Raw genomic sequence first — 16,167 nt, 5'->3', positions numbered from 1 at the left:
TTCTGCCTGAAATATAGTCTTGCTTTTCTTCAAGTTTCCTTAATTAGTAACTTTAAAATCAGATGAACACTGGAAGAATATTTGTAGGTTTTGAGGTTTGTTTTTTCCTCCTGGAATCTCATACTCTTCTGCTCTAAAATCCTTTGCATGCAGGTTTTTCTAAGTGCAGCCTTTGGGGTGGGGGCTTGGTTCTGATCTGATTAGGCATTGGAACTGAGACTGTTTGTGGAAAGCAGAGGTGGGTTCAGGTGGCTGTGGCAGCCAAGGAACGTTTTCAGCCGGCCATGGTGGCCAGCAGCAGCCTCGTGAAAGGGGAGGCAGAAGGACAAGCTGGGGGGGGGTGAACAAGGGGGCGGCATTTGGGAGAGACTCGGAGTGGGTGGCGGGGGCAGAGCTGGAGGAGAGGGCGTACGTCGGGCTGGAAGAGCGGGCGCTGGGTCCGGCTGGGCAGTTGTGCGGGGCTGGGGGCGGGTTGCCGGAGTGGGAAGGGTTGGAAGCTGCGAGGGGTCGGAGGGTTTGGAAAGGGGTTATGTGGGGTGAGAAACTGGACTCTGGCACGTGAGGCCTCTGGGTGAGGAGTCTTTATCTCCTCTGCTGCCCTGTCTGGCTGCACATTTAACAGATTTAAGGGTGGGGAGATGGCAGGGTTATTGCTTTTGTAGTGGAACTTTGTTTCTTGCCCCCATCCTGGCAGTCTCTGCAGATAAATGACTATTGCACGTAGGTTAATCTATGAGGGATATATTTCGGCCAGCTCATTTATTTCTTCTGCGTCACGTTATGCACTGGTGTGTTTCAAATATTGGCACATCTATTGGAGACCCGCAGCATCGGTGGGGCGGCCAGGGTAGGGCGATGGAAAGCTCCACAAGCTTCTTCCCTGCACACTGAGTGCTAGCTGAACCAGCGGATGGAAAGCAGAATGAAGCTTGGATCTGAGTTAATCTGTAACAGCTCTGAAGGACTTTCAGATTCTGATACAGATTTCTAAATAGTGTATGTTTTCTAAACTTAGTTTGGCATTTTGTTACAAAAGCAACCATATGGGCACCAAGCAGAGCCCTGCACATAGATTCTTGCATCTACTTTCATGAAGTGAACTGGAGCTGCAAGTGTGTTCCTAGGGGCATAATTTAAAATTAAATTTTAGGAATGATTCATTTTTTGAATAGCTTTCAGTCAAATTATTTTCATTCATAAATGTGTTTGTGTTCAGTGAGGACTGTGTCCTTTAAATGTCCACGTTACACAGTATCTCTTAAATAATTTAATTCCTTAAATATGTATCTATAGAAAAAAATCAAATTTAAAAAGCATTTATGATCTAAAAACTTCTAACCCAGCCAGGTAAAAGCTATAATACTCATACAAAGTCAGTAAAATATATTTACATTCAACTAAGAAAAAAATATTTTCCATTACATGGATGTTCAAAAAAAACCCAAACAACAACCAAACCTGAAATAATTTAAAATTCTACTAACGGGGTAGCTCCGACATACTGTTTTCCTAACACACAGTATGTCAGTTTTCATATAAAAATTCTGTAATAAAAGCATAGAGCAACCAGTTGAGTCTTTTAAAAGTCTGTTTATGGAAAAGAAAAGGGGAAGGAATTTTGTGTCAGTATAAGACATAAGCATCTTACAGTGAATCACTGACAAAACAAATTGCCAACAAACAGAATCGGTGAACTCCCTCCTCCTTCCCCTTTGGTTTTGACTGGGTTTTATGCTGCTGGAACAAGTAGGGAGGATGGTCAGTAAAGCCCTACCTACCATGTGTGAAGCATATGTCCTTTGATAAAGCTGGAGTTGTGAGTTGAGAAGTGGAGAATAGCCATGAGAAGCCATGTCTTAATTTTCTTCATTCTCAAATGTGAATGAGATCAGTTAGATGTATCTGTAATTAAAATATTAGCTTTCTGTGAATATAAGGACACATGTTGTCTTTGCGCAGAATATAAACAGAGGTACTTGGGTGTGTGGTTGAGAACATGGGAAATGCGTAATGCCGTAAGTTATTCAGGGAGTCGTCTTTCCAGAGTTAAAATAAGTAACTTGATGCCATCAAACTGTAGAAGGCTGGTATTTGAGTCTGGTATGTGAGTAGCTACATAGAAAGACAGCCAAAAGTTAATGGATTTAAATATAAAATCATAAGCCAGTGGTGATTAAAACATTTCATGTCAGCCTGGCAGCATTAGCAAAAAATAAAAAAGAATGTCCAATGCCTGTGACACTTTATCTTCAACCTTGGAAGTCAGTGGGAGTTTTATCATGGACTTCAGTAGAGTGAGGCATTAAATGGAAAGTATGTGCAACTCGTTGTGTGGAATATGAGGATTTTTGTAAGGATGAGGATTTTTTTTCATTACTAGTGAAAAAGAGGCACTTGGAGCGGGCTGAATAAATATTATAAAATTGTCTATTTACAGCAGTTTTCCTGGTATCTAACAATGAATAGAATGAAAATGCTGTTGAGTATACTTTTTCTTGTGCGTTGTGCTGGTTTTAAATTTGCACGTTAATATGACAAATAATATAATTTGGCAGTCCTACGATATTAACTCTGTGTTTTTCTTTACAGTGTAGCTCTTGCAATATATTACCACATCAAAAACAGGTATGTGAATAATGAAATCTTGTACTGAAGATATCTTTAATCAAAACAAATGGTCTGCCCAAACCCTAAAAATCCATGCACTGTTACTTTCAAAATGTTTTGGGTAGTAGTTTTCTTATTTTCCATGTCAGAAATGTGAAACATATTCTTTTATATTTTTATATATATTATTTTGCTTAGAAAAATGAAAATTGGAGGATTATGTACAATAAAAATCTGGAAGCACAGTTCAGTGTTGAAGAACTTTGATTCAGTGTTTGGTTTTGCAGATGGTTTTGCATTGTTGCAGATGTTGCAATTACACATAGAGAACCCTGAACAATGTCTTTCAGATTTTTTTTTTTAGACTACACCTTTGTAAATTTAACTGTGTAAATGAATGATCAGTTAATGTTGATGGATTTTGAAATAAAAACCATTAATTATACAGTAAGAGTGACATTGTGAATAGATGCAATTCAAGATGCCTCAGAAACAGAGCAGGTCCTGGCTTATCTCTTTTGGTGTAGTGTGTTGTCTGCTCAGTCAAGTTGATGAAAATTGAATAGAAAATGGGTTCTCTAAAATGTAACTTAGTACCTAAATTAGCTTTCTTCATATCGAATTGTGCTTTTGTATCTTAAATTTGAAGTTCTCATGATATGTGACAGTATCATAAAATAGTATTTTCTGACATCTCTAAGAAGATATTGTATAAATACTTTAAGTGACTTTTTTATCTATGGCTTTTCAACGTGTCTTTTCAGAGAACTTGGCTTAGATCTCGGTTTAACAAGCCACTTGCACATTTTTTTCTTCTGGACTGTAAGAAGTCCGACTAGAACAAAAGGATTTACTCATAAGTTTAAAGTTAAGCTGGTATGTGGTTCGGGACCATGTTTCAGGTCACAGGAACCCATCACACTTCTTGAAACAAGGCTGACATCTAAAGAGAAACCTTTAGAAGTGCACAGGGGCAGAAAGGCTTAGGGCTTGATCCCTGCTTAAAGCTCTTAGAAGACCTTCCAAGATGTCAGTGGGCCTTGGACTGAAACATGGCAATATGTAAAGCAAAAGTTGGAGTGAAATCTTTTTGCTAACTTTTAATCTCATTTCCCAGGAAATGAAGCATTAGTGATCGTGCTTGGATTACTTGTTTATCCACCTGTGGTTCCCTTTTCCCCCTTTCCTCCTGGGTTAGTCCCTGGGTTAGTTTGGCTAACCAGTCAATTTTTACTACACTTGCCTAAATAATAGAGAACTCAAAGATAATCAGACTCTAAAGTTTTATGGAAATAAGTTATTCTTAAGCACTCTGTTAAGCTATCATGCCAGCTGAGTAAAAGGCTCGGGAGAACGGGGAACATCAGGGACCACCAAGGGTGAGAAACTTCAGTAGGAGCTCACAGTCGAGCAGGAGGAATCCAGAGCCAGAGTACACCAGGCTGGCTTTGTGCAGATTGCCACGGAGCTGATTTTTGTCTGCAGTAGAATATGCCTATTCGTGGTCTGACAGAAGTGGGTGCAAATTTGACCTACAACTAGTAGACAGAGAGGCTAAACTTTTATAAAATAGAGAGTCCCATGTCAGTGTCTTGAAAACAAATACATTCTGAATGTTGTCTTCTTGGGGAAACTTGCTGCCTGTCCTTTCACTTTTTGGGATAGAGAAGTGATTTATTCAGGAAGGACTGGTTGCTGCTTCTCCCTCCTGCAGCTGCCCGGCGCGGGGAGATGTGTTGTAAATGTGCCCTCTGCCACACTTGGGACAGATGGTCTCGGCAGTGATGCTGGAGCAGGCTCGCGTACGACGTCAATTAACAGCTCTGAAATGAAGGATGTGAAATGACTGTTCTGTCTTTGGTTGTCTCTGATTTGGAACAGAGGGACAACGTGATAACAGCATTCAGTTGTACTTGCTGCTGAAGCAGCAATAGCAAAACATATGTTCCGTTTCCTGCCATTATAGGCGAAAAGGAAGTTGTTGACGTATGTGGTAGATTTTGGTTCATTATGGAGGGTGGAGAGTAAAAACCACTGTAGATCTTACATAGATTCGAGGTTGATTTTGACAGAAAACGAGTCAAGCACCTGCTTTGCCAGAGAAGAATTCTTTTCAGACAATATTTATTTGTTCCTTCTGTCCTGCACAGTAGGCTTAAAACTAACTTCTTAATATTCCAAACATTCACCAATCCCAGGTTTTTTAGAAAACATACATGAAACAGAATATTCCTTCATATGCTTCCCACATTTCATTTGATTGTAATATTCTAGTTATCATTCCTTCTTTTCCCAGTGTCTGCTATCATTGTTATATCAATTGGCTTCCTGCAGCTTTTGTTGTGCTTAGCTATTCAACAAGTGGTAAAAGACTATACCTATCTTGTTTTCAGAGGAATGCGTGAGTATTGGCGAATTTGCTAAATCAATAAATAAAATAAAGTAGACCCCAATAAACTAAACATTAAAAATGCTTAGATCAATTAGTAGATGGTTCATTTTTGAAAGATAACAGTGTGAATTTGTTCTAATGAAGATGAAAACCTATGAACTTGGGGGTTTTTTTGTTGTAATAGATTTTTTTTTTTTTGAGGGCAATCAAACGCGCCTTCATAGCATACAGCAGCTACAGCATGAAGAAATAAAATAGAAAATTCTTTCTTTCTTTCTTGTTGTGAAGGGCCACAGTTTACTGTAGCACATCAATGATTCCAATGAGACTACTTCTGCATTAAGATCCTAACCTTTTTATGTAGGGGTAAAAGAATCTGGCCTAAAATTCTTGCTCATTAGGAATTTTCTAGTAATTATCTCAATCTGTTTTTTTTTTTTCAATTTAGGTACTCCTTTTTTTTAAAAAAAAAAAGGTATTTATTACTAGCATCATCAGGCTTTATAGCAAAAAACCGTCACCTTCAGCTGTTGGGGTTTAAATTGTAGCTGCTAAGAAGTACATTTTGTAGACATGAATCCACTGTAAAACTTGTGTTTGCGTGCTCTGAGAGACACGTGCTGTTGAGTAAAGATAGAAACCATATCCAGTGGTTTCTCTCTTAAGAACTCTGTGACCAGAGTAGCAGGGATGGTATAAATAAAGACGGGATTGTAATAAGTAGGTCACATGGATGCATCCATCCAGAAAGTGTCCAGTTCTAACTGGTACTGGTATACCACTTGCTTTTGGGATTGTTAGTGTTCCTGCCAATATTACACGCAGCAAAAATCTTATATTGCCTACTGGATGTCAGGCTTGTGAAGCTGCATCAACTTGCACGCTGATCTTAAGCAACAGGGATCTGAGAGAGAAATAACAAGTAAAACCAATGAATAAGAATATTATTTTGTCTGGATGTTTCTTGTATGTAGTCCTTTTTGCTTTCAGAAGTCGTTAGTAGGATAGGGTTTTCCAAATAAATAAGAAGTGAAGTATGTATGTATTCACTAAAGGATAACTGTACAAATGAAGTTGCATATTTGTAAGTGTTTGCGATGCTGACAATAAAGGAGAAAGAGATTGCATGGATTAACATGATGAGGTTAAGAAAAGGAGAGTAAGCTGGGCTGACTTCCTTTTTTATAGTTTAAGGTTTTTTTAAGATTTTTTTTTTTAGGTTTATGGTAGTACCTCTTAGGCTATGAAAAAGCCTCACAGTAGAGAGCACAAAAGCTGCGCGTCTTGGGCACTGAAAGCTGAAAATTTTAGCATATTTTGTAATATGGATTTCATATTACATGTGAACTTTATGGCAGAATAGATCCAACTTCTCTTTGAAAATTACATTTCTGCAGTGTTTCTAAGCTCCCCGCAGCGTGAGGAGTATTGGAGTTTAATGATATGCTTCTGTCTATGAGAGCTTTGTGCTGTTGTGTTCAGATAATGACACTACTTTGGTTTTAATACTTTTTAGGGACACAGACGGAAGAATGCTCTTAGATATTTTTGATGAAAACCTTCATCCCCTTTCGGTAAGTTCCTCTGCCTCTTCTTCCCTTTCATGTGAACTGTCTTTCTTTCTGTCTGCTTCGTTTTGTTTCAGTCACCTATTTGGAAGTATTTCTTCCTTAGAAATCCGAAGTGCCACCAGACTATGACAAACATGACCCGGAGCAGAAACAGATTTACCGCTTTGTTCGGACGTTGTTCAGTGCTGCTCAACTGACTGCTGAATGTGCCATTGTCACCCTGGTGAGTGTCTGAGAGATGACATCAACGATCTGACAGACCCAGTTTTGTTCCCAAAGCTTGGGTTTGTATGATTTAATAGATCTAGGTGCTGCCAGGGAATTTTTTCTCACCATGGAGACCCAGGGAATTTCTCCATGGGAGGAGATACTACAGTTCATTTTGTCCGGGAGATTAAGTGATGGAAGAAGAGAATGGGTAACATGCGACACAAAAGCCGGGGTTACCTCTTGCCCTCACAGCGATAATGTTACAGGCCACCAAGGTGACTAATAGAAAACACAGGTGCCATAAGTGTTCTGAACAAGAGGGAATGTTAAAAGCAGAAAGGCTTCCACTTTTGGGGGGTTTGCTGTGTGTCATTGTAGCTCCCAGCAGAGACTCGGGAACAGCTGTAGGTAATTTAATAGCCCTAATAAGAATTGATGGGCACACGAAGGATTTGGTGAGTGACTGGGACATGTTGGTGATGGCTCTTTTTTACTCCCACTGTACTTGTCTTTCAGGACCACGTCATAGGATTGAACAATTGTACTCAAGACTGAAGTTTAGCTACTTAAAAATAGCACGACACAAAAGAAGGTTCAGATTTTCAGCTGGCGTGGATCAGCATAGCAATGTGGATTAAAGGAGCTAAAGGGATCTCCACCAGCTGAGAATTTCTTAATTTTCCTGAAATTTTTATCCTGCCAACTCTGACAAGCCTCTTCAGCCTTCAGGCACGATTTTGGCCATGTTCTCAGAGATTTTAAAAGAACAAAATGTGTTTTTACCACTACAACGTGTGGTTTCATAACAGCTTTGTTATGCGCTTTAGATGGAAGAGGAGGAAATTGGAGAAGGTGGATTTTGAAGCCCAGACCTACTCATTTCCTCTGTTAATCTCTCTCCCTTGGCTTCTAGGATTAGTTGGCAGGCTTTTCTTCTTCAGACAGTCAGAATGAACTGTACTAGCCAGTACAGAACAGGAATATGAGAGAAATAGGGCAAGAAACACCCTGCAGTGCTCCACCCTTACATTTTGAAGTGTTACTCTACCTAGTTACTTGACCCAGCCATTACTTGTTTTCTGAAATGACATTTTGTCTCTCTCTTTTACATAATTGCGCTAAGTACTTGTCCTTCTCCCTTTTCTTCCTAAGTGTTTTCTGCTGGAAGCAAGATATGGTGTGTGAATCAGTATGTTCTTGTGTAATTTAATTAATCTGCTGTCAAATACAGTGAAACCATGTAGTTATTGGTTGTTTGATCTTAGGTTATTTGATCAATAAGGGCACTGTTTAGTAGAAAGGAAGAGGGCTTTTTTTTTTTTTTTAATAACAATTTCTTCCTGATATTGCAATGCATGGGAAGTTCTTCCCCACAAGTCTTGTTAACCCAGCCATATAGTTAAATATCTTTCATTTGTAACTACTCCCTTGCCTCTTCTGGTTCTCATGTGGTTTCCCTGCAAGTAACTCTTTTGGTGTGAACTACGATGAAGTATAAATGTTTTTAACTCATTTGTTATATTGCAGAGGCAGTTTCTGTAGCTGTTAGTGCTTGAAAACTGTGGCGCCTTGCGTTTTTTACCCAACACGATGATGACAGATAAACCATTTTATAGCCTCGTTCTCAAAGCAGCCATGCAGATATTTGCAGACAGGTTTGGTGCAGGTGATCAGTGTTACTCTTCTGCTGGTCTTGCCAGTGTTTTCAGCATAATAGCATCTGCTTGATCCCTCTTTCCAGAAAGCTTTAGAGTTTTGGGATAAATAGTGTTTTACAAGTACAAAATTCTGCTGCTGCTGCTGTTCTCAGTTTCCTCTATGCTTCTAGATCTCATTTCTTTATTTGTTAGTGTCATCAGGAGGGGCCTCAGAGACAGATCGTGTTGTTTCTCAAATGTTCAAATGTGGAAATCAATCTGTTAAAAAGCAATCAACCCTTCCCCCCTCCCCACACTCCTGAAATCTTAATAGTGTTGATATAGCTATTTACGAGCCCTCCAAGTGCTGTCGATTTTGATACCCTGTCTGGAGAAGAAGAGAGCAGCATTCCCTGCTGGAGCGTATGTTTTGCCATAGTCTGGCCGTCCGTCGGGGAGCAATCTGATAGCCCTGTCTGCCACTTGTTCCTCCTGGGAGCGGTGCCAGAAGGCAGGAAGTATATCTGTGGAGATCACGGTACATTTCGAACAAGATGCTACAACTATTATCTTTCTTCCACTCACTCTAATTCTTTTTAAACAGTCCTAAGCACCCCTTTTTACTGCCCGAATTATTAGCGTGGTCTAAGGTGTGTAGTTGAATGCACTCACCGTTTGTCTTTTTACATGCCATTAGCCAGGTAGAAGGCAGTTACAATTGGTTATATCGCGGTCTGTACGCTCAGGACAGGAGCTCAGCAAGTGTGAAACTCCAGACTGTTAGATAAGCTAGTCTCCAGCAAAAAGCCAGCATTGTGTTGCTTCAAGCACTTAATTAAAATATTTCAATTAAAGCCTCCACTATTACAGCAAAACCAATTTATAATTAAAGAAAAAATGTAATTTTCACACAGCCTCCAGAGCTGCCAAGAGATTTCCCATACTGATAGGTGAAAAATTAAAATCTCGAGTTGAAACAATTAAATACTAATTCACATTATTTATTTATAAAATAATACCATAGGAATAAAGTTAGTTTTAAGTATTAATTGTGTTACTGATTTAAAGTCTTGCAAATAATGGTTTTTGTCCCAGTGAACAGCCGAACTATGCTCTGTGACCTGACTTTGTGAGAAAAATAATGCACGTGTGCTTCTCCCTCCACCCAGAGTATTCTCACCCCTGCTAAAACTGAGAAATGCCTCTCTTCACCGTCTCCTCAAACGCAGAGGTGACAAGTTGTACTTATGTTAATCTATTAATTGGATAACAAATAAAAAAGTAAGCAGGAATGTTTTCCATACCCACAGGAAAACAATACAGTGTTTTCATGTCGTGAGGAGAATTAAATATTTATGCTTTGTTCTTTTGTTCTGTAAAAACAAAACAGCCCTATTAAGTAGACCTGAAGGGGAGAATGGCCCAAGTGTTCTGCTTTGCCTTGGCATGACTTTGAGTTTTGTGGAAATAGGCCAAATCTAAGGCTCGTAGTATACTTCAGTGTCCATGGTAGTTTCCGAGAGGATACATCTTGCGTTTGCATACAGGCAAATATGCTAGGTCTATATGCTATAGACTGATCAGATACAGTGATATATAAATATATACAGTACCTGAGCTGAATTATTTCAGTGAAGTTCAGAGAGTGCACTTTTGAAATACGTTACAAAGTTCATACTCTGACTGAGAGGATTTGATATTGGGAAATGTGAAATTTGAAGTGCGTAAGAATAAATTCTCCTTATGAAAGACAGGGATTTAATTAATGTAGCAAGATGTTCTGAGTTTTTATTGCACTCTGCAGTCACATTTTCAGCAACTAGGTAGAGAATATTGTTGAACCATGTTGTGAAAATTATAGGATTTGAGGAGAATTTTGTTTTCTGTGTGTTTGGAGGAAAGGAGAAAGCTTTTAACTGATTTCCTTCCACTGGGATATTTTTACTTTTAAATGCTGATAAAATACCTCTTTTTTTTTTTTCATATTTCAACTGAAGTATCAAAAACCTGGTATTTGTTTAAAAGCAGACAAAAACAGAAAAGAAAGTCATCAGAGACCATAGAGACTTGATCTGCGGCAGAGTTCCTTTTCAGCTGGCCCAGTATACCTGCCGATCCTGATGCAGCTAATGGAAGATGCAGGTTCCTCTGAAGACATCAGAGTGCAATGCAAAGTACTGTTTATTGCCTGGTTGGAAAGCTGTCACTCTTCATCCAGTGACCATAAGGGATCATGAGTGCAGTTGTGTGAGCAAGGAAAAAAAACATTGAAGCTGGGCTCCACCTCAGGCAGGAAGTCCGTGAGAAGAGTTATGTGTATCCAATATTGTTGGTGCCCGCTTTTGTCCTGGGCTTCAAGCATTCCCGGGGAGGTGGAGGAAACCCACCACTTTGCCACATCTGAGGAGGGTCTCCCAGGCACAGAGGGAAGGTCTCTCCACCTGTGCCATGGATCCTGAGCCCTTGGCAGCTGGGTGTGGGTCAGGGTACGCTCCGGAGAAGGGCAGGAGGAACAGGGGCTTTGTACCTCTTCTTCAGGCACTGGTGGGAGCAGAAAACTCAGATTTCGGTCCCTGGTTTTACGAGTTTTCTCATCTTTTGACTACAGTCAAATATACAACACACGCATCATTATCGGTTAATACCTGTATGTCTCTCAGTCAAGTCTTGCTTTAGGCCTACTGGGATATACACTTTATAAAAAGAGAGTCTTGAAGCTGGGGAGGGGGGAGAGGGAAGAATTATATATTTATATTTTTTTTTTAAATCCCCAAGAGAAGAGGATATTCATTCAAAGAATGGGTGTCTGTTTCCTGATGCGTCTCTGAAGGCTTCTGTGTGGGCAAGGAATGAATACTGATCCCAGTTTTAGACTGGAAAGTTGATGTTGCCTAATAGTTTGAGTGCATTTTATATGTATTATAGATCTTTGTCTTAAAAATGAGTAAATTATGGGGCAAACCTGGAGATGTGACTTTTCTCTCAATTCCATTAGTGCTCCCTACAAATATCTACAGTGGTACTTTGCAGTTATTCACATTTTCAGAGTTTTGTGACTGCGTTTGTTACTCTTTTTTCAACATTTGGTCTCAGAAATAAAAATCGGATGAACTTGCAAGGCCCGTGATGATGCAGTGTCCTCTTCCACCAAATGGGTGGCACCAGACCTTTGTGGAACATTTTAAATGCCCAGCTGGGCAACTGCAAAGCACAGTTATTTCTGGAGAATCGTGGTAGGGAACTGGCTGATTGCTTAGAACAGAGCATATGGCAATTTAGTGATTGGATTAGGGCTGTAATTTGGCTATATGGGACCCACTACCAATTATATTTTTTTTTCCGTACAAATATCTTTCGTTTCAAGGGATTGTGACACACTGAAGTTTTCTCATTAAAGAGGAAGGACTGTGTATTTCTTCGTGATGTGTTGGGATGGAAACTGTCTTCGTTAGTTGTTGTGTGCTCCTGCAACTTCTAATGTGGGTTACCGAGTGAGTTCATATAGAGTTTAAATGGGAAGGGGAGGGAATGAGGGTTTTGCAAATACACTTACATTTGTAGATTCTCGATTATGGTAATTAAAATACCAAAACCATCACCTCCTTTCTCTCAATGTAAATCAAGTGAGAAATAAATAGAGTCACTAGAGTTTTATTGGTAAAGTAGAGATAGAATTTGACATAGAGCAATATAAAAACAGCATGAGAAAAGATAATGCTTTGCTCTTGCTGCTGCCTCAAAATGTGGAATTGTTCTTGTAGCATCAGTGACATTCCTTGGTGATCTTTAGTGTGCTGAGACTCCCACTCAGCCTCCTCGGAGGCAGTGCACAACTTCTGACCTCTTGGTGTTGCACCCCAGGAAACTCCAGTACTGCAAACAGATGGAATCACAGAATAATTTAGGTTGAAAGGGGCCTCTGGGGTCACACCTGGTCTGACCTCTGCTTGAAGCACGACCGGCTGGATCAGGCTGATCAGGGACTGTTGAGTTCTGAATTTCTCCAAGGATGGAAATTTCATAAGCTACATAGAAAACCTGTTCCATTGTTTTAGGGAAGCCTAAAAAAAAAAAAAACCAACCACAAAAAAAAGAATTACAGTACTTTGGGTGCTTAGACTGCAACTCTGGTGTGATAAGAGGTATCAGTGGGATATTGGAGGTTAATGTTGAACAGCTTCAAAATGAAGTAACAGAGAGAAACAAAACTTCTGTAAGAACCCCATAGTAAGATTCTAATAAAATTCGAGTGTTCCTTTGGATTATGAAATATTGAAATGAAATGATTTGACACTTTTATATTTGGTATATATCCTCCTGCAGGGAAAAAAAAAAAAGAGGAAATAAACCTCCTTCAGTATTTTAACTTTTCTTTCTGCTTGAGAATATTATATAAGATAAAAAGTATGCTATAATGTCCCCTGAGATGGAAAAAATGAGATGCTGTTTTGCACTAATTAAAACTGAACTCTTCAGTGCTAACTTTAGTTTTCAGTTTCTGCAAACGTATTTAAGTTCTGTTGATTGGGATGTTGTGTAACCAACTCTCTGCTACCCTGGGTCATGGGGAGCAGGACACCCTAGATAACTGGGACAACATTGGATGCTGCAGACACTGAGGAACTAACTCCAGGATAGATTCACCCAACTGCAAATAATCACCCGGGGGATTAATTCTTGCTCAGCAGTGCCCTGCTGGAGCAGCATTGCTGGAGCTTGGACACTGTTGCTGATCTGGTTAGCTTTGTGCCATATTACATGGATTAAAAAAAGCCCCCCAGGACTAGTGATGATAATGGATGGCTAAACGCTTCTTCCCCATGCTATTGCAAGTCCAAGTCCTGAGAGTTAAGATCAAAGGCATCCAAACTGGCTCAGCATGGAGTCATTTCGGGTCTGGCAAGTTTATGAGCTCAAGATATGTGCTGAAACAAATCAGTTCTGTACCTCTGCTGGACCTGAAATGGCTTTGGAAGCCATTTAACTACATTCCTGTGGTGCTGCATCTAAGCTAACAAACCTCTCCAGAGTTCACTGAACTCAAAGCCAATTTAGGATTATCTATACCCACAGAGTGGTAAGTTTGTTTATTAAAATTTAATTCTTTCTTATTCAGATAACTGTATTCTGAACAAAGGCAAATCACCCGATTGGTTTCACTTATGTTTAAATAATAATTTGCTGATATTCCAAGTGCAAAGGTCAGTCATTGCAAAATCTTGGTGCAAGTCTGTGGGAAGAGATGGAAAATAATAATCCAATATTGCTCTTCTGAAATCTTGGCTCTGTGCAGTGTTCTGACGTGTGCTTAAGTTACTAAAATGTCCCTAATGAGGTGTAAGTGTTGTCCATCAAAGCTTGTTAGTCGTATGCTGACAGTTGTATAAAACTGTGTGGTTCATTCCCAAACACAGTGGACTAATAGTGGAATTGTCAAACTCTGAGGTATTAAGTTTGTAAGTAAACACGTATTCATGGACCAAATTCCATTGGTATTTTCCAGATCAGAATTGCATTTTCATTTCAGCTAGGAACTGAATTATGTTACAAATGAGTTTTGAAGACTGTAGTGTCGTTGGTATTAACACTGAGTTATATTTGGGTTTTGCAAGCTGGGAGAAATTCAGAATGATATGTTGTTTGACTGAAGCCACTGAGAGTTTCTGCTGATGTCACATCAGTAACTTTACTCTTGTATTTAAATAATGTTATCATGCTGTAAAAATCTATAAACATACAGTTATGGAACTAAGTGGGTCATGAAAGGTGTGATGAAGATGGCTCTTGGAAGCTATTAAAGTGTTTGAGGAGAACTAGGTGTTCAGTTAAGGCAGAATAAGTCTTTTGTCTTTTTGGAATTCAGCTTTTGAATGTTTAGTAGAGAAGTGCTCAGAACTTTTGCCATAAAAGCTTACTTTCAGAAGAGGCACTTCAAAGGATTAATTAAATTGAAGAAAAGTAACATTGGTATAACAGCTTCAATTTGTTTTAAGCTTTAGTTGCATTCTTAAGCATGGGTACAGCTGTTAAAAGTGGGTGGAGGCAAATCATGGCATTTATTTTAACTTATGTCTTCTAGATACTAAAAGTTCATTTTATCTTTTATTAGTTCTAGTTCTATAAAGGAACACCTACTGAAATAATCCAGAGGAGATGAACATTTAAGACTTTTGGTTTAAAAAAAATATGTGTTTCTCACATTATTTCTTGTGCATTTTTTGGTCTCTTGACAGTAAATTTCTTCTAGCATTCTGAGACATGAGTTACAATATTCTTTTCTACAGTAAGCTTTTAAAATTCAGCTTTATTATATGACAGCAGCTAGTCCTAAAGAAAATGTAGAAAGTGTTTTGCTTGTGAACATTAAGCCAGTGAAAATCATTACAACACATGAAGATACTGAACTGCATAGTACACACAGAATCCTAAGTCTGTCTGATCTAAAATCCACATTTAAGAAAATGACCCCTGTGTTTAAGACACTATTAAAAGTACAGACATAATTACATACAAATGGCATTTCCATATGTCACATTTACCATTACAGGGTCAACGTTTTCAGTAATTCTTTTTCTTTATTTTCTTTTTTTTTTTTTTATAAATGAGATGGAGCATGCCTGCCTGCATGTGGGAAGGCTCACTTGCTTTTGCCAGCGAAAGCAGGTGGTGTTCTCCCACCAGCCATGAGTTTGTTTGTGATGAGTAGCGTAGTGACTAACCGCCCACCAGCCTTCCTCTTCAAACGGGCTGAGAGCCGCCTGGCCCTTCTCCAAAAGTCTGCACTGATTCAGCACATCTCTGCAGCAGCCAGGAGCATCCCCCTTCGGCGGCGTCAGCTGCTGAGTGTGTGGCAGACTCTACCACTCCTTTTTACTCTGATGTCCCATCAAAGTCAAAATCTTGGTGCTTGGGCTGGGCTTAGTATATTGAAATGCTGTGATATTAAAAACAGTGGTCAACAAGCTCCATTTGTCAGGAATTACGAATTTTCTCACGTGCATAAGAGACAGAGCTCGCTTGGCTGTGTGAATACTGCTCTTGTGAGGATGCTCTCCATCAGTAGGGCAAGAGCTCAAGTGTGTACCAGCCTTTCCTCTGCCTAAATTTCACTGTGTGCAGAGTCACCTCGTTCTCTCCAGACTAGAGCTAGAGAGAGCTAGAACAAAGACTAGTGTGACTGAATCGGCCTGACTGAAACCTGAAGAACGACACTAATGTGACAGCACAGGCATATCTTTGGGAAACAGTTCCTAGATTACAGAGAATTCCCACATTAGCTGAGGACCTCGGTAAACTTTAACAAATGTTTGCTGCAAGAAGTAGTTCTGTTCTTTTTCTGTCTTCTCTTACTTGAACACATACACTTAAAACCCAAGGCTGAGTCAAGGAGGCTACAGCAAGTGAACAAACCAAAATGCTCTGTTTTACGTCATTTTCAAGAAGGGAGCCAGAAGCCACACTAAGTGGCCTTTCTCCTGGCGAGGTATTTATCATCTTCAGTTTTATCGGAAGATGATACAGGGAGTCACTCCAGCAAACTGTATGTCTGGAGTTAAGCCCAAGTTATCACCAAGGTCTCAAGAGTGATTATTCATATCCTTCAACGTGCTCTTGGAAGATGTTCAAATATGGTAACGCAGGAGGTATAAGAATAGTGTCCAGCAGTGAACAGTATCCTTACTAGGTTTTCTTTTGTTTATTTGTTTTTTTTCTCTCTCGTTCTAAGCTAGAGCTGCAGATAAGAAAGGAT

The 16,167-nt window shown here is 39.5% G+C and overlaps 1 protein-coding gene across 4 annotated transcripts in view; it reads left to right on the top strand.

Annotated features, from left to right (window-relative positions):
* The window catches only part of CCNY (cyclin Y), a gene marked incomplete at its 5' end in the record, with an annotated part of 126,889 nt that overhangs the window by 94,174 nt on the left and 16,548 nt on the right, over positions 1 to 16,167 (top strand). For all 4 annotated transcript variants that reach the window (XM_082479064.1, XM_082479063.1, XM_082479062.1 and 1 more), the window contains 3 exons: positions 2,590 to 2,625; positions 6,516 to 6,573; positions 6,674 to 6,793. In XM_082479064.1, the coding sequence (XP_082335190.1) occupies positions 2,590 to 2,625; positions 6,516 to 6,573; positions 6,674 to 6,793 (214 nt within the window). The remainder of the gene's footprint in view (positions 1 to 2,589; positions 2,626 to 6,515; positions 6,574 to 6,673; positions 6,794 to 16,167) is intronic.

This window comes from Vanellus vanellus, assembly GCF_965231255.1.
Source record: "Vanellus vanellus genome assembly, chromosome: 2".
Lineage (NCBI taxonomy): Eukaryota > Metazoa > Chordata > Aves > Charadriiformes > Charadriidae > Vanellus > Vanellus vanellus.
Note: the sequence above shows the minus strand (reverse complement) of the source record. Positions and strands in the feature narration are given on the sequence as shown.